General features: G+C 44.2%; 1 protein-coding gene across 5 annotated transcripts in view; it reads right to left on the bottom strand.

The window, feature by feature from the left end:
• Positions 1-21790, bottom strand: part of LOC116327826 (neuropilin-2-like) — a 95353-nt gene extending 73563 nt beyond the window's left edge. For 2 of the 5 annotated variants that reach the window (XM_031749493.2, XM_039600087.1), the window contains exons 1-2: positions 20960-21789; positions 8210-8390 (exon numbers count right to left, since the gene is read on the bottom strand). In XM_031749493.2, coding sequence (XP_031605353.1) covers positions 8210-8390; positions 20960-21035 — 257 coding nt within the window. In that variant the 5' untranslated portion in view covers positions 21036-21789. Of the gene's footprint in view, positions 1-3681; positions 3777-8209; positions 8391-18424; positions 18531-20959 lie in introns of those variants that run through there. The other 3 variants (XM_039600086.1, XM_039600085.1, XM_039600088.1) reach the window with 3 other exon arrangements.
• Between the last annotated feature and the right edge of the window lie 1789 nt (positions 21791-23579).

Genomic DNA, 23579 nt, shown 5'->3' with positions numbered 1-23579 from the left:
CCCCAGACACTTCAGTCCCTCCCTGTTCCACTGTAATTCTGCCGGTAACACTGGCTCCCCTTTATCAACCCACCCTCCCAAAATGAAACCTTCACACTTTGACCAGTTAACCTTTGCGGAGGATGCTCGCTCATACAAGTCCAGTGTCTTTCTGAGTGTTGTAACATCACATTGACTGGTTAAAAAACCGTAACATCATCAGCATAAGCAGACAATTTTACTGGACTTCCTGCTCCGGTAAAGGTAAAACCTAAGAGTCCCTGTCTAAGATGGTGTAAAAGGGGTTCAATGGCCAGTGCATACAACATACCAGAAAGAGGGCATCCCTGCCTGATGCCCCTCAGAGCCGGAACAGGCCGACTCAAACCTCCCCCACCTTTAACATAACAGCAGCATTTGAATACAACAATTTGATCCAAGAAATGAAAATGTTCCCGAACCCAAAAGCTTCTAAAGTTTTAAACAAATAGTGGTGATCAACTCTATCAAAGGCCTTTTCCTGATCCAGAGATAAAACCCCACATCCAAGCCCTTGAGCTTGGCCAGATCAATAATGTCTCGAATTAAAACAAGTTGTCCATAATAGTTCTTTCAGGGACACAGTATGCTTGATCCACATCAACAATCATGTCAATACAGGTCTTCAACCTGTTAGAAAGACATTTCGCAAGAATCTTGTAGTCCGTACAAAGCAAAGAGACAGGCCTCCAATTTTTGAGCAAGCCCAGGTCCCCTTTCTTCGGCAGTAAAGTCAAAACTGCCCTTGTGCAACTTGTTGGCAAGATCCCAGTGGTCATACAGTACGTGAAAACCTCATAAATGTCCTCTCCCATCAGCGACCAGAATTTTTGGTAAAATTCCGCAGGAAGACCATCAACTCCTGATGACCGACCACCGTTAAGTTGTTGAACCGCTGAAGACATCTCCGCAAAGGAAATAGCAGACTCCAACACAGCCGATTCAGCCTCATCCAGCCGTGGCAGCCCCACCAGCATCTTCGTCACACATTCAGGGTCTGCGCGCCAGCACTAAAAAGGCCGGCATAAAAGTCAATGGCAAGCTTCCTCATTGCCACTGAGTCAGAAGTCACCTTCCCATCGGGAGCCTTAGGTGCAACATTTGGTGTGACTCTCGAACCCTTTTCTCCAGCTTAAAAAAGAACTTTGTCGGGGCATCTATTTCCTTAATAGTAGAAATCCGAGTCCTGAGAAGAGCACCCTTTGCTCTCTCGTGAAGAAACTTGCCCAAAGCCTTCCTCCTACTGCCCCAGGCATCATTTCTATCGTCTGTCCCACTTAAAATCTCAGTCTCTAGCCTCTTGAGCTCTCGTTCTAAGTCCTCCAAGTAATCTTTAACAGTAGCCGTTGCATGTGATGTGTATTGTTGACAAAAAAGCTTAATCTGTGTCTTCCCCACCTCCCACCATTGAGCCAAATTGCAAAAGTCCGTTTTCCTCAGTTTCCAGTGGCACCAGAAGTCAGAAAAAGCTCGACAGAACTCTTTGTCATGAATCAGCTGCACGTTAAAGCGCCAGTGCGAACAGATGGTAGAATGCACCAATAAAGAAATATCAGCAGTCACTAAATGATGATCAGAAAAACCAACAGGTGAAATCTCTGCTTTAACTAGTCTATTATTATACGTCTGGTTGATATATAATCTATCAAGCCTAGCTGCCTTCACATTGCTCTCAGAGACTTTCACATATGTATACTGTCTGGTTGCGGGATGGAGCTTTCTCACACATCAGTCAAATCATGCTGAAGAATGATTGTAGACAAAAGTGAGCCCGAAGGTGGGTGAGGCTCTCCTGTGTTTCTGTCAACTGAAGGGTGGGTTGTGCAATTCCAGTCCCTCCCAGCACTATTATTGAACCACTATTTAATTTTGCTAACCCATCAGTAATTTTTCGAAATAATCGCACACGACCCGCAACTGAGTTATGGGCGTAGACATTCAGAAAAGCAAAAGATATCCCCTTGATAGTTGCTTTTACTACCTGAGCCCTTCCCTGCTCTATCTCACAGACAGAAACATGTGACAGGTGAAGGTGCCTAGAAAATAAAATTGCTACACCCGCACTGAGGTTGGTACCATGACTTAAAAAAGCCTGCCCACTCCAACTCATTCCCCATTCTGTCTCATTATCTACAGTGCTATGTGTTTCCTGTAAAAAGAACACATCAATGTTTTTGTTCTTGCTAAGCTCCACTAAGACTGCACGCCTTTCCCTATCCCTACCCCCATTAATGTTAAGTGTACCTACTCTCAAGCTCGCCATATAAAGAGAGAAGAGGAGGAGAAAAGAGAAAAGACAGTGAGACACTTCCAGAAAGACACCCTTAGTGCTCTAAACATCTCACTATGCTTTTAAAGGAGTTTTTCCACGTTTTTCCCTCCTCAACTTAGTCAGGATCTTCTTAAGACGGAATCTTTTCTGTTTGCTCAATTGTTCATAACCAACAACTCTTCTGATTTTCAGAACAGATTTTATAAAAAGATCAACATCTGGAAAAAACTCAGTGACATCCACAGACTGCATACCAAATGTCTCATCCAAAAAGCGATTTATATCTTCCAAGGAATACGACTGCTGATGGTCGTCTTGTGAAACAATATCAGAGCATTGTGACAGGGAATCATCTTCCAACAAGTCGTCTTCCTCATTTTCTGCGCTCAAAGAACCCGAAACTACATTTGCAACACCCACCTCACTTGCCGCTGCTTTGGTCTGTCCACTATCCTGATTTTCCTCCACACTTTCCCTGACCTGTATGTCATCACAGCCATCCTCCACCTCAGTAGTCGCCTGTACTACCCCTGTTCTTCTAGCGCAGCCTGTGGAGCACTGGCTGCGACCTCCATTCTGTCACCCTGCGCCGCTAGCGGCTCGCCGATGACAGCGCTGCTCGTGAGACGGCCGCTCGTCCGCATCGCTACAAGCCGGCCGTTCTCCCGCACCGGCAGCGCGCTCCTGCTCACTCGCCCCACTAGCATGAGCCTCTTGCTCACCTGTGTCACCACGCACCTCCTGCTCTTTGTGAGGGCAGGACGAGCGTTATGGCCAACATCACCACACTCAAAACACTTCATGCTACCTGCACTGGCGTAAACAGTATATAAGCCGTTTTCATACCGTACTTTAAACGACACTTCCAGTGTCTGCGAAGGATCGTTCAGGTACATGAAGGCCTGCCTTCTTAGTGACTGAACGTGCTGCAGTCTGGCGTCTTTGCAGCCAAGACGAACAACCCTGAACCCGCTAGCAAACTTTCCAAAGCGGGTCAGTTCTTTTCAAGTAGCTCATTCGGGATGAACGGCGGGACACCGGACACGGTGACCCGCGTAGACGGCACAAACAGCGGCGAAACACCCACAAACAAATCATCCAGAATGATCCCCTTTCAACCAACAGGTGAACCAAGCGCTCCTCACGGAGAAAAGCAACCACAGCCTTGTTCATCCGAGAGCCATAAGTTATATTCTCATGGCCCACCTGTTCACCAACAGCTAGCAGAACCTGCTCCACGGTGTACTGCTGGGTGCCACCACCCTGGCCCCATGTCTAATAGACAGGGGAGGCGAACCCTCACTGGGAGGGACGCCATAACCCAAGGTAAAACCGGCCAATTAACTAAAGTCCTTCACTTCACACAACACAATGAAATAAACGTGCCTTACCTTTTAACCACCCATAAGCCCAAAGTTTTCTGGAAAAAAACAGTCCAAACGTCCCAAACTCACTCAACAGCTCCACGCACTCACCACACACCTTCACACACCCATTCACTCACACTCCCAGCATGCAGTGCAGGAAGGAGAGGAGAGGAGAGGAGAGAAGAGAAGAGAAGAGAAGAGAAGAGAAGAGAAGAGAAGAGAAGAGAAGAGAAGAGAAGAGAAGAGAAGAGAAGAGAAGCTAGCGTGAAGTGAAATGATTGATTGAGGCAGAGTACAAAGACAAGGTCTAAATCATTAGTGAAAGCATTAATGTCGGCTGGTGCTTCTCTGTCATATAAATCACTTTTTAACTCACTGCTTTACTTCGCGCTTATTGTTTAAGCCATGCAGCCGTGAAAACGGTGATGTGACTGTCTGCCTTTTACACGCTATAAGGGTTTATTTTAGAGCCAGAATACACTCACAGCATCTGCTTCTGCTCCTTACGCAGGTTTATGGAAGCCTCATGCTGCATGTCATTTCAATATTAGCAGATAGCATCTTAACAGGGTGTGGTCCTGCTGAATAAGAGGAGGCTGACTTAGACACAGACACAGAAAAGGAATTTAAGTGATGTATAGGCACGAATCATGAATAAGAGAGAGCAGATGCATTTAAAGCTGGAAAGAGGGAAAGGAGAGGAAGTTGAAAAGGAATTAGAAGGGTAGAGAGATGTTTGGCAGGTGGTTTGCTGTCTATGTTTTCTGATATGCAATGCTCAATAATGATTTGGTTTAGGAGGGACAAAAAGTGGAGAAATTAGCTGGAAACAGAGAGAGGAGAGTTGGGAGATGAACCCAAAAGGAGAGAAGAGGACAGGTAAATGAAGGTGGGAATGACAAAGTTGCAAAAGCAGATAAAAGATGATAGATGGGGTCTACTGGGCAGCAGTGTGAGGGTGGGAGGGGCAAGGAAGGGTGAGATGAATAGTGTGAAGGGAACGGGAAAAGGGCCAGACAGGGGAAGAGGAGAGGAGGGAGCAGGAGAGGAGGTAGCTGTCAGGATGATTTGAGTTTGCCCCCAATGGACCCTGACGCTGCACTTTTCAGTGTGTGTGTGTGTGTGTGTGTGTGTGTTCATTCCAAAATAAAGATCTTGCTTTCAGAGACAGAGCAGTGCAGTGAGCTAACAGGAAGCTCTGAAGCAGTGAACCAGCTGTTGTCTCATACGGTAAACTTCAGGAAACATCTCTTTGAAACTCTACCTGATGATCCCAGAACACTCTACACACTGTGAACACACACACACAGAATATATTTAGGTTACAATCAGGATGAAGAACTACAGCCAAAAACCAGTGAGAGAGCTGGACTTGCTGCTGTGTTGAGACTTCTTTACCATCGTTTGCCTGGTGCTCGACAGTTTTTCATAAATCTGTGAGGCTTTCAAAAAAACTTCCCTCTAAATTTTCTAACATTCGGCTGGAGGAGAAACCTAGTCTGGTGATTTCTGATGGTCACGCTCATCTTCATGCCATATTCTGAGGCTGGGTTTGAACTCCCTCCTCCTGGATATTTTCCATTCATTACAAAACTATTTTTGTGTCCAACCAAGCACAACGCTCAGAATGTCTTCCAGGAGAGACACATATCCAAACAGCATTGTTTCCCTTCGCCCTCTGGGACAGCTGGCATTTCAGTTTTGAGCAATTATAAACCTATTTGATTTCCTGAGTGCTTCATACCGCACTGTTGGGTGTGGTGAATAACAGCGACTCCAAGCATGCGTGCCTCTCAGGTGAAATAAAGCAGAACATTCTCATCTCAGGGCAGCAAGTGCTGTTGTTGTATGAGAGGTCGATGGCAACGCAGATGAAGACAGCAGTCGTTTGAAATGCCTCTGAGGGCATCCGTCATCAGTGCTGGTGACGGAGCAAATCGTGGGTTTGTCACCTGGGAGACTACAGTTCGGTAAAAAGCTGTGATTTTGGTTACACATACCAAAAACATTTAAAAGTGTCTTATGTGTTCCCTCGAGTATCCGTTTATCTTTTTCAAATTTTCTTAGTTCCTTTTTTTATGTTAAGGTAAGAGAGAAACAGTATTTAGTCTCCTCTGTGTATAGACTTGACAATAAAGTCTCGAACTGTTATAAATGAGTAAAGGTAACAAACTGGGAATGAGAACGAGTGAGAATGAGTTTCTTAAATAATTGAATATGAAATATCTTTCATCATCTAAACAAGCTGCATAAAGAGACACAAATAGCTACAGTTTCAGTCAGATTATCGAGTTCAGACTGACTCAAAATACACACAGGTATTACAAATACAGCAGACTTGCATGGACATACGTGTCACCACGGTGACGGTCACATGATGCACTAAGGGAAGCCATGTTGATTCACGGAGTTCCCGATGTTCCTGTTGTTCCTTCTCCTCTCCCTGAGTCCCCTCAGCTGTTTCCCTGCACTTAAATTACTGCTGTACATGAATCTTAATGAAAACATCTCTCTTTGTTCTGGCTTCCACTCCATCGATTTTCTCTGCAGAGCCACCGGAGTGCTTGACAAAATGTGATGCATTATAGATTACAGATTCCCATCTTAAATTGCAATCAGGCCCATAATAGATGAGATTGCTTCATCATAGTGACATAATAAAACAAGTCCTGCCTGGCCGGGCATGCAGATTCATAACCGTGCTGTTGTCGCAGCTCAGTGTTGGTGGAGAGACAGATGCTACTGTATGGTGAGGGGGTTGTTTTAATGATAAAAAGAGACGGGAGGAAGCATATGCTTGTTCATAATGTACTCTTTGTCTGTGACTCCTTTGTCCCAATAATGTGAATGTCTGTGTTTTTGTCCCCACAAACTAAAGATTAATGGCGGTTTTCACTTGCTCAGAGCTGAAAATCTGCATGCCCAAGAAAAGAAACACATTTATAACGTCCTTATGACCAAACATGAAAGATACATCAGGGGGCTGTGCTGGTGTTTGTGTGTCCCCCCACAAACACAGACGCACACCGGCAGCCTCTTCTCCTCGGCCTCTTTGCCCTCTGAACCTAACAGCTAAATTTCAGCCTACCGTTACACAAACACACACAGACACACATGCACGCACTCGGTGCCTGTAGACTTAAATAGCTCTGAGTTGTAGGGCACTTGTAAGCTTGAGATGTTGCCACCAACAGTGTGAATATCTCCCTCTTAATGGCATAATCTGCACGGTGACTTTGCAAAAAAGGTGCTTGTCATCACTGGGAATAAACTGGAGTTATTTAAAGGCAGTGTACAAACACATATGTACACATACAGTATGCATGCGCCACAATAAATAAATCAGCTGCTGGCGTTTCTTGTAGATTTCCTCCTCCTGGGAAACGACCGGAGTTTAAATGGATGCAAGAAATTCAGAGAGGAAAGGGAAAGAAGTGCAGATGTAGCAAAGAAGGGAGGATAGATATGTCAGAGAGACAAAACTGAGAGAGAAAGAGCATCTAATGTATCAAAGTGAATGCAGTAAAAGTGGAAAAAAATGTTGGGGGCAGGGAGACAAGAGAGAGAAGTATGCTTTTCATTTCCACAGCACAGCGCGAAAGAAAAGCAAAACTGAGCAAAGCACAGCGGGCTTTTCAACCTTTCAGCCTCTCAACAAACAGGCAGCCGGTTGAAATATTGATGCTTCAATTCCAACAAAGGAATGTCTGAATGATTTTGGTACATCTGAGTGGGGAAATTCACCTATCTATAATTGATACGGCTGAAATGTTAATAACTGGATGGGAAAGCACAGGAACGGAGGCGTAGGCTGAAAAGCGTGCGCGTGCGTGCTCGTGTGTGCGCGCTCACAGCGGCGGTAATGCCCCAAAGGGTCTCCTCTGCTGTTTGCAGGATGCATTCACTCATGATGTGACAGTAAGTAGTTTCTTTTAAGACGAGTCAAAGCTTTGGACAGTTAATACATTCATAACTTGAAGTGAGAACTTTCTGTATGACTTTGGCATATCATTCCCTCTGTACTCAACTGTTTGCAGTCATAGTGGAGGTAACAGTAGACTCAAACCCCGGTGGAAGCCTGTTCTTCAGCCTGCCTTTATCACTGCTTGCTGTATTTTTATTTCAGACTGTCAAAATGTCCCCGTTCTGTGAGCCTCGGTGTGCAACCGAAGCCAAACAGCCAAAAAACAATGACGGACACCAAATCCTCTAATCTGTGTTAATTCTTCCAAAGTGTGAAAACCATGCTGGAACAGTAAATGTGTTGTAATTAGACCCTGATAATTAGAGACAGGGGACCAAGGGAGGTCCCAGAGTGATTATTATGGGATAGCTAAAGCCAGAGAAACAGGAGGAGAGTGGGCTGAAGTTCACCGAAAACACTCTGCAACTCTCACACAGAGAAAGGCTGGCTCACAGAAAAAGCCGTCTGCAAAACTTCTCGTCTTTCCTTAGCTGCGACTTAGCGAGCAGCTTTAAATCTCTTAATCTGCTAGTTTTTACTCCTTCTTTTGGCAAGCTATATCAAGTCCTTCGTGCATTTTTCGCTTACCTGCAGTCCAGTTTCTCTATTTCAAAGTGCGGGTTAAAGTTCAGGACGATGCGCTGCGAAGGCTCAGGGGCCGTGATGACCCAGCGGCAGTTCTGGTGAGGTGGATACTCCAGAGGGTAGCCGGGGGTGGTGATGTAGCCCGCATCGCTTGCATCCAAATAGCCGCCGCATGGTTCAGATGCTGGATGGGAACAGAGAGCGATAAGGAGAAATCATGTTATACACAAGTCTGGAAAACTCAAGTGGATAATATGGTTACTTATAGGCTTTGGTCCATCAGTAAGGAACCATCATCAAAATCATCCTGCGTGCTTGAAACATTAACACAGGTCAGTAAACGAGTTCACAGGTTAGATTAAGGTCACTGATTCACATTTTCAGGGAAATTCAGGAACAAGAGGGCAGAGGCTACGTGACCCAGAAGACTAAAGGTGAAAAAATAAATTACAACTGGAAGACAAATAATAAAACAATGAAGGGAGATAAACTTCCATTTTCATTTTTAACTGTAATAACCTTCCCAGCAGTAGGCGGGGCTACAGTTCTGTCTGCTTATCGATACTGACCAGGAGGACGTGTGAACTTCCAGTTATTTCAGAGCATATTTGTTCATCGTGCATGAATTCTCACAACAAATGAAGCAAAACAGATAAAATGCAGATACGAGCAGTGTGTGCAGAGACAGGATATGAGTGTGTCTCTGTGTGTGCGGTGATAAAGGTCAACACAGCATCGTGAAGCACAAAGGCTTCATTCTGGCCTGGAAGGACTCCCATGCACGCACACACACACACACATGCACACACACACACACACATGCACACTTCCAGATGCAGCAGTTACTGTCACAGAGCGGATCCACTTGTCAGCACTCATACGTCTGTGTCATATCATAAACAATACTCCTCGTTCACTGCCGCAGATGTACCCTGACATAGATGGGTAACTCATACATATCTGTGACACCCAGCGGCACAACACACACAACTCCACTGTATGAAATCTTTGGCACTTATTGTGCACAACGCTGGTTCTCCTGTTTGATGGACTGCGCAGGCTAAATATGCCGAGCTTCTTCATTGTTTAAGATCTGCAAAACACAAGTTAAGCCGTCGTGGCGAGTATGTGCTGAATGCGAGCTTTGTTGAGTCCGATATAATGGCGCAGTCTGAGCCAGCGACAGACAGAGAACAGTCGAGCACCACGTCTGCTCCAAAATAACATCCACCCAAGTGATGCAGGTTAGGGTTAAAGTATATAACATGAGTAATTCATTCTTCGGCACTGGCAGAAATTTAATAGTAAGTGATTTTTGTTTAAAAAAAGAGACTATTATTTCAAAAGACGTACAGTATCCAGGGAAGAATTTCAGCCCAAAAAATGTGATCAATCAGAGCATCTCCAACAAAGCAGATGGATTTTCTGCAAATATTTTGGAGGAAGAAAAGATGGCTACAATAGGCCAGGTTATTCTAGTGAAAACAGCATCTGTGAGCGCCGGCTGCTTGATGGGAAATATTTGGCCGGTGAGCAGACCCTAAAAATAATTTCCTGTTTTCGAAAAGAAGGAAAAACAAACTCACAATCAAGCTCCTGATAGTCAGTAGCTTATTGCTCTTTCAGCTGTGACTAAATATGCATCAAGAAACTCGCTTCAGAAGAAAAAAAAACAGAGGAAGAGCAGCATGAGGAGGTTAGGTGAGCTGTCTGTGCTACTATCTCGCCTGCTGTGCTGTGACGTTTTATTTATCGCCACTGTGCTGAGAGGGGTGACACAGCCAAGTCAAACTGCTCGGCAGAATGCAACATGTTTTAAAGCCATAGCTATTAATAGTGTGGCTACTGTAAACTTACTCTGAGTGGAGTCAACATATGCAAACATTAATACACGCACGCATAAACACTTTATCGGGCACCATCTTCAAAACTAATTAAAAGAAAAGGTCAAACAAAAGCGCACGTCGAAAATATCGCTTCGTCGCCACGCTCACATGGCTGACTGCGTATCAGACGTTTAAGAGTCAGTAAGGGAGGATTAAAGAGCCGGTCAGATTTCAGCGCTCAGCGCACACCGTGAGTGACACTTTGGCATCTGTATCTGGTGTCTACCTCACTCTGTCTGCAAACAATTAGTGATAACCGCTCCGTATCTCAGCGTTTCTGCCTGCCTCTCTTTGGTCTCTCACGCTGTGAACCAGCGAGTCCTGTTTATGTCCTCCTGACATACAGTGGTACAGGAGTAGGGTTACATGGGCGATGTACCCCAGCCAGATGGATTTCATCTCAGCACCACCTGGATTAGTGTTTAACCACTCTGGAATCTCACAACGACATCAGCCAAACACCGATTTTAGCACACGCTGCTTTGCTAAACGTATCTAATGAAAACTCTTGGAGAGGTGATGCAAGGGGTGTAAAATCAATGACTGTGGATTCAAATCTGACTGATAAATGAACTCCTGCTTGGATGTTATCGAAAAGATAAGACAATCGACTCTGGCACATCCAGTGTTTTTTTTGTTTTTCATTTTTAATAGCTGACCAAATTGTTCTTTCCATAGACGTTGACTCAGCTACACATGAATCATTGTGGTTAAAGTTGGCTGGACAAATACCTGTGCAACTATACACTTCAGCATTTACCTCAGGAGCTGCTCTCCATGATTTTAATGGCATCCTTTAGGACCATTTTGATTAAAAGAAGGTTATTCCTATTTGAAATGTGTATTTGGCAGCATAGTTTTCTGTTTTCCACATGTGGAAAGCTTAGGGTGGGGGCGGGAGCACCTAAACTCTTGGTACAGAGCAGAGGAGAGCTGGCATCTAAGACATAAGACACTGACTGAGTCAAAAATGGCATGAAAAGGAGAAACTGGAGTGGAGGTGGGTTGCAAAGTGGCTTGCAGAGGTAGCAGCACTTGTAGCATAATATTCGCTATATGAGGTTTTCCAATAGGATGTGCACAAAGGTATCATAGCTCTGGTATCAGGCTAGCTCTGGTATCAGCTGTCAGCTGCTAAAGCTAAATGCTGAATATATATATGTATTCTGGCTGAGTCTCACTACCTCTCCTCTCCCTGTTTCACCTCTGGCATACGGCCGATAAAGACAGCACCTCCAAGTGTCTGATGAATAAGGCTGGTGTGATATTTAGGCAGGCGCCGTGTGTGCATGAAGTATAGTGTCTGCTTTACTTTAAGGGTCTATTAATCTCCGGACGTGCACACATACACAAAGTCATTCAACAAACACTGCATCCAAACAGAGCAGAGAGTGACACAAATTGAGGCGATGAGGGCACGGATGACATCAGATCCTCTAGAATGAAGTGCCATTCATGATGAATTTCATATTGCACACGAAACATGTAAATATACAGCCGGTGAAACATCAGGCCCTGCAGCGACAGGCCAGCGTGCAGAGGCAGGGACACCGCTCCGGGTTTATGTCTGTAAAACAGGGAGGTGCATAAATACAGCCTCCAAAAGCAAACCTGTTATAATCCTAATTTGTATTCCCCACCCAGATGTGCACACTGTGAAAAAGTGCAATGTGTGTCAGAACAGAGAAGATGCTGAGTGGGGGAAATGCCTGACTTCACGTCAAGAATTACCAAACAGGTTAAAGACAGAATCATCCGTTAACTGTCACAGAGCAGCCTGCTGCGAGCAGCTGCAAAGGTGACGGTCCATCCCGGTGAAGTGGGGCTGGGCAAACTGGATGAATGCAGCAGCTGCCGGCGACAGGAGACGGGGATTATTTTGGTTTTATTCTGCTGTTTTAGGGAGCTGCCTCTTTGAAGGCTTGGTGAATAATTACTTTGTAACTGGCGATTACAAGTAAACGCTGGAAAGCAGCAGCTTAATTTGGTCCATATTACCAGCGTTCTTTCTGTGCTTGTCCCGCAATGCTTGCTTTGCTCATTTTTCTTTTATTACACTAAAGTAGAGAATAGAGTTTATAACAGCACAGGTTCTCTTCATAGGTTTAAGTCTCTTTTCCACTAGATTTGATTCAACTGTAATTGTTGGTTTCCATTACAGTTGAGGGGCACTTATTGAAAGTCCAGTGATGTCATTTGTATGCGACACAAACACAACACAAGATTGGAGGAGACTGAGGCGATGGTGCGCCTGCTGCTCGGCCTGCAGCTTTCTGTGGGACTCAAAGTTTGGGTGTGGCCGTGTGCGTCGTTGCCGAGTTTGATTCCTGTGAAGGAGTGCTACCACCTAATGGAAAACTAGGGAAAAAGCTAGCTAGTGGAAAAGAGGCTACAGTGACTGTAGTACCGCGGAAACCTGAATCGGTTTTAAGTCCTGTCTGACTTTGTTTTTTATCATTTGGTCTAATCCTACAGTGTAGCAACAAACTAGGCTCTGGCCGACACTACAGCGCTGAGCGGGTACTTTCACAAGGCGCCATGTCAAAACATCGCCGTATTCTGTGGCGCAGTGTGTCCTTGCCTTATTCAAACACTTTCCTCCTCTTGACCCTCGTTTTCACACAGTAAAGCTTTTCTCTCAACCCCATCAGCATGTGTGATCTTCAGGGAGAGCCTGTATTTGCACCACACATTCACAACAAATGCAACCACTGAACATCCCCACTTCTGGCTTAGACACTGAAAACAGACACACACACACACACACACACACACACACACACACACACACACACACACACACACACACACACACGATAAGCAGCAGTAAATGGTGCTAAGCAGTCGAGCACAGATATAAGACAAGTCATTGCATTATTTATGGCTCTCTGCCACGTTTAGTATTGCATCCTTGATAACACCTATTCAGCAACTTTTCCCCACATTCACACCTCAGCACACACATACACTCAGATCTACCCACAGAGAAATCTATGACACTTCCCACAGACCCAAACTCGTGCACACTCTTCTACATGAAGCTGGCTCGCACAGTTGAACCAGATCCTTGTTTGTTGGCCCCAAATGCAAATTTTCTGACCTTGTTTTTAAGCTCTCTTACAGATTCGTTTTCCCTCTGAGGGAGTCTGATTTGACTCTAAGCAGACACTTTTCAGCTCGCAGCAATCGATTTGTTGTCTGTGAGAACTTTGCCAATCTGTCAGAGTCCACATTTCTTCACGCTGGTCCGACCCCATAATGAAAGCATTAGTGGTTTAGTGAGTGTTTGTTTATGAAAGCACTCACTACACAGCATGTCTTTATCCTGTTTTCCTTCTCTCACCCCAACTGGTCGCAGCAGATGGCCCCGCCCCTCCCTGAGCCTGGTTCTGCTGGAGGTTTCTTCCTGTTAAAAGGGAGTTTTTCCTTCCCACTGTCGCCAAAGTGCTTGCTCATAGGGGGTCATATGATTGTTGGGTTTTTCTCTGTATTTACTATTGTGCGATCTACTGTACAATATAAAGCGCCTTGTTGTGATTTGGCGCTATATAAATAAAATTGAATTGAATGTGTCAGCTAACCAGAAAAGCTTGTTAAGAAACTATCAACCTGTTATCCACCAACAGCAGCGAGAGACTTGCGATCTCATTACGGTGACCTTTAAAGAGTCGGGTCCTTAAATTTATCAGTATGTTCTGGCCATCTGAATCAAAGCCTGAGGGGAAATTCCCTGGTTTTCCAATCATTTCTATGCATTTCATTCACTATTTACAAAGACTGTGAAACACCTACAAAGGCTGTAGACACTGATGCCTTAAACATTAGAAATACAAACACAATTAAAAACCTTTCGTGTGACTTTGGGAGTATGATAGACACTGAAAATAACAAAGTGAAATGTGTTGTTTGGATCAAACCCAGGTGCTTTTAGGCCCCGAAACCTGGGAAACCTCAGGAATGGACGGAGAAAGAGAAACGAGAGCAAAGGAGAAAAAGGCAGAGCTGGATGAAAGTGAGGAAGGGAGAGTAATGCAAGAACATCTGTCTCTCATCAGCTGAAAGGAGAAAGTCAGCAGCTCAGAAAAAGCTCACCGGACAAAAAAAATTATAACCTACACACACATACTGTACTCACACAGACACACAAACAGGTGGGGCTGTTTTCTCCAGGTGCCCTGCATTACGACTCAGTGGAAAACCACAGAGTGAGCGTGTGTTTATATCTGTGTAAAACAGAGGGAGGGATGAGTGGAAGACTACAAAGGATCTGAAAGAAAGGAAAGAGCGATCAGAGAATGAGGAGAAGGGAGAAAGTGACTCATAAAAAAAGCTGAGCGTGTGATACAGAAAAAGCACCGACATCAGATCAAGCTTCTCTGCTCAGGAGCAAAGGCACACCCTGATCTACGGGGCTTTAGACAGTAGACACAGAATCTAACAATAGACAAAATAAGACACAGAGAAAGACTTTAGATCAATACCAGAGCAGCAGCGGCTAATTGGAAAAACTCTCAGAGGCAGAGCAGCGTGAGGAAAGCAGACCGTTAAAGGTGCAGTCAGTAGAATTCCTCGCCCTGGAACGACTTGTTGTTTTTTATTGGTGCTGCTTTGGTTTGGCCTGACTTTCCTTAAGTTCTCTAAGCAAACGAACGTCGGGGCACCGTGTGAGCGTGCCAACTATAGCTGAAGAAGCTAAAGATCTGAGTTTGGAGCTGGGAGTGTCAGCTGATGCTGATGGATGGCTGTGGGAGACGTTCTAAGTGCAGGTGAGGTGGTACAAGGTGAAAAATAAACCCTGGCTCTCTAATGGCTGCAAATGCAAATCCATCGATGTGTTTACTGACCGTCTGTCGATGACTGTGCAAAAAGACAAATACAGTCTCTGTCATTGTTGTTGTTAGTAAATAAAATGAAATAATAAACAAAAATTAAACTCAAAGGCAGAGAAAATATAGTTAGTTTGCCTGATGAGGCGATGATGGCTGTGATTAGTGAGACTCTGGAGTCACTGCTTTCAAAAAGTTGTGTTTTTATTGTAATACGTGCACTCATTTCCCTAAATCTCACCTCTGACATCTACCTTCCATACAGTAACAACTAAAAAACACCCAAACTAACATTGAAACCAATAAAAACGAGTGCTGTCAGCGTAAGTCTGGTTAAAATGACGTTAACGCCACAACCCATTAACGCGGCAAATCTCCATTAGCGAGTTATCGTGGATCGCCCCGTGCGTGGGGCTGCATGGCATCAACACGTTAGCGCGGTTAGCTCGTCAACGCGTTAGCGCCGTCCAGCCCCACACACGGGGCGATCTGCGTTCACTCGCTAACGGAGATTTGCCGCGTTAATGCGGTTGCGGCGTTAACGTCATTTTAATGAGATTAATGCTGACAGCACTAATAAAAACGACACTGAATTAAAAACAAAAGGTCAAAATAAAGACTGATTAGAAAATACAAAACTGGTCTTTGGCCTGCACCACGTTTCGTGTTTGTGTGCTGGACTGAAGTCTGGAAGCTACAATGATTTGAGCTATCGCTGCAATACAGCGTATGCATGTCACATAACTGGTCATTCTTTACATTTTTATCAGAAATTTAGTGTTTCCAAGCCAGTAATCTGACATATTCCACATTTAACACAGACTTTTTATATATTTAGACATTTTTTAGTCAATATCTTCTTTAATCTCCGTAGCTGCATCTAAGCCCTGCTGTGTAGTTGAATAAAATTGCTAACTTTGACATTATGATTGTAGTGAAGGCTGCTATCAATCATCTTATATCTTGTATATTAAAAAATTGATTATGTAAGGAATGTTTTTGCTGATCGGTGGGCTGTAAATGTGACGCATTCCTTTAAGTCATTGAAAAGGGCTCCTTTTAAGCAACGTATGAATGAGCGTCTCTAGCGAGTCGTGTGAATGGATTTCCAAAGTACAAGAAAACACAGACTGACAGAGTTCCAGGGACCAGACAGAAAGTGAGCGGCTGAAACAGTAAAGAGATTTTCCACCGTGGCGAAGTGGGCTAAAAGAAGGTGAGGGAGGTTTCTTAATCGGGGTGAGGGAAAACACTGACAGAGGGAGGTGTGGAGAAAGAGACAGAGCGCACTATTAAAGAAGAGCTGGAGTGCCATGAAAAGTAGAAAACAACAGGATGATTCGGTGTGACGAGGAGAGAAAAAGGAAAACAACCTGTGGCCTCGTTGCACAGCGCTCCGGAGGGACTGCTGCAGACACAGAAGGCCTGGCTTACTCACACACGCACACACACACACACACGCACGCACACACACACGCACACACACACACACACACACACACACACACACACACACACACACACAGGTTTTTCTTTGTGTGCGAGGATTTTAAAAGTAGTGGGAACAGCAAATATCCTCATTTGAAAGATTTCCATGATCTCCCTTTCCCTCTGAGGACAAATGTTCTTCACAAGGCTGCAAACACAAGAACACCCACTCGCTCCCAGCATCCTCTCTAATTACTCCAGTCATTACCAGTGGCCAATGAAGACACTAGAATACTAACAGTTTACTAATGGCATGATAACTGTAATTAGAACATCCTGCTGGACCCACTAATTGTCCTTTCCCTTTTACAGATGAGAGGAGAGAAAGAGAAGGGGCGACTGTGCCAAAGGTTAATTGGGTTAATGTTTATTCGCTCATTGCGGCTCGGTTGTTGATGTCGATGGAAAAACTACTCTGTTTTTAGGCTATCATTATTCTAATGACTGAGAGACTAATGTCATCGTGCTTGATGCATGTGATTTTTGTTTTTCTTCTAGTTGCACGGCTCAGTAGCATGTAATGCGTTTTTTGTTTTTTGTTTGTTTGTTTGTTTAAAAAAAAGGAAAAAAACAAAAGGAAAAAAGCCGCCGTGGCGATCTGAGTCACTGATGAATATGTGTAACGCTTAATCCTGAGGCCTGGTGGAAAACACCTGCTGCCTGCAAGATGATTGAAATGAAATCAGTGGAAAGGCTCTAAGGTGTCACCTGCAGCAGCTCGGCAAACTCAGCTATCTGATCAAATGTTTTAATAAACCTGACCATCACAGGCCAACGCAACGTTTAGTCTGATCTGTTCCCTGATATCTGCAAAAACGGGTGAGCAACATTTCATATACAGTGTCAAACATCCCTTTATTATAATGTCATTTTATACTTATCAAGATCACATGAAGAAAATTAAATCCTTCACCTTCAGTGTATCATAATAGGAGTACATATTTATTAATAAAATGTGCAGTACCTTGCCCAGAAACTCTCTTGTGCGTTTCAGAGGAGAAGAATAAATCTGGGTTAGTTTACTGCAGGTGGCTCCACTCAACTACTGCTTCACACGCTGCTGCTTTCCTCTTATTTCACTAATGCCCGTAACACTTTCTCCCTTTCATTTTCTCTCTTGTGCACGTCCAAACTCTCCTGATTTCTTGCTCAATGCATCTCTTTCATTTTTTTTATTGCTCCTTTTTTGTGTGTACTTTATGGGGAGAAAGGTTTCCAATTGATGTTGGCAAAAGCTCGCACGTTACACATAATCTCCTGTTTTCCTTCCCTCAGAATCAAAACAAATATGACATAAAGGAATAACTCAAAACAAATAGAATATTTCAGACGATTGTGGAGAATGCACACAAATTCATAAAGAAGCTGATTTAAGAATCATTCATTGCTCTTAATGATAAGCATGCTGTTTGCTGTTTGAGTTTCTACACAGCTCTATAAAGGCCTGCGCAATTATCCATAAACAAAAAGGAGAAAATACAGTTGAATTCATATTTGCGTACTCTAATATCTGCAGTGTTTCAGGTTAAAACCTGGATTTTTTTCTAAAGTGAAGTAATTATGTGGAATGACTGTTTGTGGCAGCGAGTCAGTTCATTAGGTTCTGAGCTAAAATGGGGTATAACCCCATTATGTGAATGACATGGATGATTTGTTTTATTGATGGCCAACTGACGCTTACAAAGCATTATGACCCAAACTGATGTAACATTTAATTACTACGAGCTGACCCCACCGGGAAACACAGACCCACTCACACCCACAGCACACGGTGCACGTACAGGAAAAGCTGTTTCATGTTCGGTGACCAAACTAAAACATCTTCATGTGGATGGTGAAGCACCTGCTAGACGGAAAGCCTTTAAGTCTGCCAGACGCTCTTATTTATTCCCCTGCATGTAAATGGAATTGTTAACTTCATCTCCTGAAATTCTTCCCCACTGCTCACACTTTTAAAATCACACCAGGCCGGTTGGAGCCATCAAAAACAATCACATAAACCAAACCTTAATGCGTACCTGTGAGCAATTCACCACCACCGCTAGCACACTTCTTACACTTAGTATCATGGTGATCCTGTTTCATCATCCACCATATTTCAGCAGAGACACTATGGAGGCAGACAGCTGGTCTTGAGTGGCCAATTATGTCCGTTTATCTCCCTTCCAGGCACAGCTGTGATCAAACGGAATGAAGAAACAGGATCAAACAGCGAGGCTAAAAATCATTCTTCCGTTTCGTTCACTGCTTTTTGCTGCTTCCCTCTGCCTGTTTCTGTCTCTGCTGTCTCTGTTACTTCCTCCCTCTGTACTTCCATCCCTCCCGTGTCTCTCTATATATACACTTCTTAGTCTCACTATGCCTTCCTTGCTCATCTCTCCAGAGAGAACAAAGTAGAGGCATCTATAAAAGTTAACTGCTGAGAAAGCTCCATTCTGCATAGCCTACTGCTCAGAATGTGTGTGTTTGTTCCAGAGATGCTCAGTGTACCTGCAGGGAAACCTCGAGGGGAGCTTGAGGGGGTCCCCAGGAAAATCAGGCTTCACCTGCTGTCAGCAAACATAAAGTAAGAGGTCAAAAAAGAACAGAATATCCACATGTTTTCGTATTTAACCCCACTGTCAGCCCCATTTAGCTGGAAAAAGAACAAACTCCAGTCAGTGGCATTGAAGTTAAACACCTCATTCATCTTCCTTGAATGCCACAGAGTTTCCATCTGAATGTTTCCTGTGCTGGACTGCAGCGCATACTTCCTGCTTTGGTGTTGAATATAAATATGACTCGTTTTAAGACAAACAACTGCTGATCAAATGACCTGCTGTTATTTCTTCTGGACAGGAAAGCTTCAGAACCGTTGCATGCTTTGTACAAAGTCAGCAGTTATTAATTATTTGTGAAAATCTGAACATTCACATCACCTCACACAGGCCTTAAATTACTAGTTCAGATTTAACCTAATGTAGAAATATCCACAGATAGCAGGATGTTCCACCACACACAGTTTCTCACATCAGAAGTGAATCGTATGTAAAGAATGCCCTCCCTGTGCCTTCTGTACAAAGTGGTTCTCCAAAACAACATTTGGCAATCAGGGCCACTCAATCCAAGTCATGAGATCTGCAAAAGCCCTCCAGAATAAGGCAGTAAAACCTCGAATGCCACCAAGCTCCCTGCAGCTACCCCCTTTCGGTTCTCTCTCCCTCTCTTTCTCTCTAGATTTACACATATGCATTCACCACAAAGCACAAAGTGAAACTCGAGGAGAGACTAGAAGTAGCTCTCCAAGTATTCAGGTCTTTACATAGATAGCAATGGGAAACCAGTCGTAACAATCAGTGTGTGCAGTGAAAACAAAAGTCATCAGTCTCCTGGTAGAGGCCGCAGTAGCTAACGTAAGCTCCTAAATTTATGTAAACTGAGTCAGACCACTCGGAGTCCTGAGTCTCCCCACACACCCCTGCCTGTGACAATGCAACAGAGACTTTAGGTAACGAGTCTTTTATGTGGTGACAAGTAGGTTTGTTGTAACCAAAGAGACTTAAAACGTCGTCTGTGCATCAAGTTCACATATGGAAAAAGATTTCTGTCGCTATCCTCCTCGTGCGTAAAGATTGTCTGGAGACGAAAACGCACACGGCGATAGATTCTGCCTCTCCACATTTAACAGAGCGTAAAAAGCAAATGCGTGTTCCGCTTCTCACATCAGATTCCCGCTTATGCCCTCGAAGGTGAACTCGTGGTCGGGTTACACAGCCGCAAATCCCGTCGCTCACACGGGCTCAGGAAGTTGGAGGGAACGCGAGCCTCCGTGGAGCGCCAGGCCGGACCTGACCTCCGGTACACGGAGTCAGCAGTCCCGTCACACCGGCCGCCACCTCTCCGCGCTCGCGGGATGACAGGCTGTCACCGTAAAGAAATGCATTCAGCTTTTTTCCTTTTAGTAAAAACAGTTTCGAGGAATTTTAGGAGAGCGCATGAGATGGAAACGTGCTGGAAGAAGAACTGCTGACAACAAAATTACTCCCGACGGGAATTTACAGAAGATTTCGATTTGTCATCTTGTTATTATTGAACATCGTTACTGATGTTTTTCAAGACGATAAAATCAAAGCTGATTAAACCGAAATCAGCCCTGGGTTAAATAAATTTAAAAAAAAAAAAAACACGGCTGGTGACAAAGATACTTCATCTGTAAAATCACCGTGACAAAATCATTTCTGCTGCACGTTCGTACTTCCTAACGTTTGTACCTGCACCGGACCGACAGAGCTGGCTCACAGGCCATCCAGCAGCACGGATCTGTATCCTAAATGTGATGAAAGTAATCAACGTCCCTCAGCAGTGCGCCGTTTCAGCGCATTACTTGGAACGGAGCGTAGATTTGGCTCGATACCGTAGTCACCAAATGCGCAATGATGCTTTCCCTGAATTTACTTTCTCTGTTCTGAAAGAAAACTTTTATTCGTTTTGTGATGTGTAACTGCTCTTATTTTCTGTTTTAACACCTTGTGTGACGCTTGAATTTAGGCGGACAGCAATAGCATCAAACTTACCTCCTTCCCCGGCTTTTACCGCTGACGGTAACAGAAGAGCCAAAATACATCCACAGAGCCAAACGAATAAATCCATCCTTCCCCCTCAGAATAAAACACGTCTTCTCTTCCTGTGTGGTTTTATTTGCTTTATCTGACACACGGCTCCAGCCCAGGTCGCACTTTCCTGTCCGTTTCCACAGTTATCTGTTTTTCTAACGTGCAACACGGTTGTGTCCAAAATCCAAAAGCCGGGACAGCGTTTACCCGACTATCTAAGAATATCACGCCGGAGAAAATAAACAGTTCATGCGGGCAGTGTGAGTGCGTGCCGCCACTTCTCCTCAACCAGAGCAACTTGTCTAGAAACGCAATTTGAACTCTAAACACAGTTTAAAATCCATTGCTGTGCGCACAGTCGGCAGCGCAGGGAAACAGATCAGCAGAGTAAATAAAGAAAATTGTGCATTTCAAATTAACTAGAAACCAAAAAGATCATCAGAGAGCGCTAACTGCGACGGAAACGGGGAAAAGTAACTCGCGTCTTTCCTCCTTGGATTCAAAATATTTCCAAATGTTTTATGCAAAGGCGCATTTTCTTGGTAAGGAAATTAAATGTGTTCCCATCTAGTTTCCCGGTAATGGTCCGTTCATGCGCAAAAGACAACGCAGGATCTCCGAGCAGCTCGATCTGCGTGCGTAAAGCTGGTAGGCAGAAAGAAACGTGGTGCCTCTCCGCTGTCTTCCCACAACTGTGCTTGTCTTCACTCAGACGCTCTGCCCTGTTCCCTCTCTCTCTCTCCCGGTAGCACGCGCCCCTTCCCCTCCGCTCTCCGCCGGGTTTGTGGCAGCGAGCAGGACCGCTCACTCAGTCCCCTGCCTTGGTGCGCGTGCACGCCGTGCGCGGGCGCGTGTATCGGATTACAGTAGGCACCTCGGCCCGCCTCCATATAGCCCCTCACTGATTAAAGAGCAATTTCATCTCCTCTCTCACTGACCATCTCTTACCTCCTACATATCTTTCCCACTCTCACCATTTCTTTCATTTTACCAAATTTCTTTCTGCCTTCTCCCCAAAATTTTTCACTTCATTCTCTTTTCTTGGCTTCATACTTTCGCCTTTCTGCTCATATTTCTTCCTCCAGTCCTTCTGGTAATAAAGAGAATCGAGTTTGAAAGGAGAGAGGCAGAAAACTGGGAGAGAAGATGCCCACAGCACAGCTTTATGAGCTTTGTAGGATAGCACCAGGAGATTTAAGGTACCTGGTGCTGGTTTACAGCATTACAGGGAAACATTGATCCATGTTTGGTTTGCATGTATAGACCAATCAAAACAAAGGGGAATCTCTCGATCAACCCGGGTAAAGTAAACTTTGACTCGGGATTATTATGAGAGAGATTTACTTGTCATGCAGAGCAGCCATTGTGGTTTAAGGGCTGAATTCCGGGATGCAAAAATTCATACACACCTTTATGCAAACACATAAGCCCTTGTCTACAAGCCAGGGCAAAAAGCTGTTTACCAAGGGCACATGGGTCAGTGCCGAACAGAATCTAAACGATTGCTGCTGGTCATGATGTCGGTTTGGTTATCTGGTGAGAGGGAAACATGAAGATGAAACCAGGAGATGTCCTTACTGAATCATCAGAGCTGAACAGGTGATGGAGAAACAGGTTTACCTTTTAGGTGACATGAATGAGTTGAAGGGAAGTTATGAACTGTTTCTGAGAGACAAATAACACCAGCATCCTTTTCTACGTAGCTGACAGCTGGTAACTGTGCAGGGGCGGGTCTAGCAAAGCTTTGCCAGGGGGCCAGGTAGGGCATTAACAGGGAAAGGGGGGCACAAAGAAATACTTTTCTTTCTTATTCTCATTTAAAATGTCTCGCTTTTAACAAATAATTATCTGAATCTTACAACAAACGTTTTCATCTGATGTAAAATGTATAGAAATCCATTATTGTACATAGTACTTTTTTTTAGGGTCTCATCATATTTTCTTCAGAAGTAGCTAAGTACTGTTTATGATGCCAGTATTTTCCCACATTTTCTAGATTCTGTACCAGTACTGTGTGTAAAATGCCATCAAAAAGTCAATTAAGTTTTATTCTTTCTCACCTGTCTTTCTGCCTCCTTTCACTTTTTAAAGGTTGCCATGTTAGAAAAAATATTTTGCCCTGCCATGCTGTTTATTGATGTGGCAAATGAATGGTTTATGAAAATATATCTAAATCTGTCATCAGTAATCAGTAATGATCATGTCTCACCTCTAGTCTTCTCTGTCTTAATTTCAGGTTTTCACCATGTGTTGTAGAAAGTTCAGGAGGTTAACTCGACCAAGCAGTCTACTTTCAGGTACTGTTTAGAATACCAGAATAGGGAGGATGCAGGTTTAAGTTTATTAGACTGATACATATATACCAACAAGACAGTGTACATCACTGTGACAACAGCGTTTGTTTTCATTCAAAGGCTTTATGGTTTTTCCTATAATACCTGGTGGGCCGGTCTCTAGTCAAAATGCCCGGGCCGATTTTTTGTCCCAGTCCAACCCTGCACGAGTCCAAACCTTCTGGACTTCCCCTCCGCTCGTTCTTCTTTATGACTGACACAGTGTTGTGAAACTAGGCTCTGCTGAT

Source organism: Oreochromis aureus, linkage group 16 (genome assembly GCF_013358895.1).
Source record: "Oreochromis aureus strain Israel breed Guangdong linkage group 16, ZZ_aureus, whole genome shotgun sequence".
Lineage (NCBI taxonomy): Eukaryota > Metazoa > Chordata > Actinopteri > Cichliformes > Cichlidae > Oreochromis > Oreochromis aureus.
The sequence above is the reverse complement of the archived record's forward strand: the minus strand, read 5'-3'. Positions and strand labels throughout refer to the sequence as shown.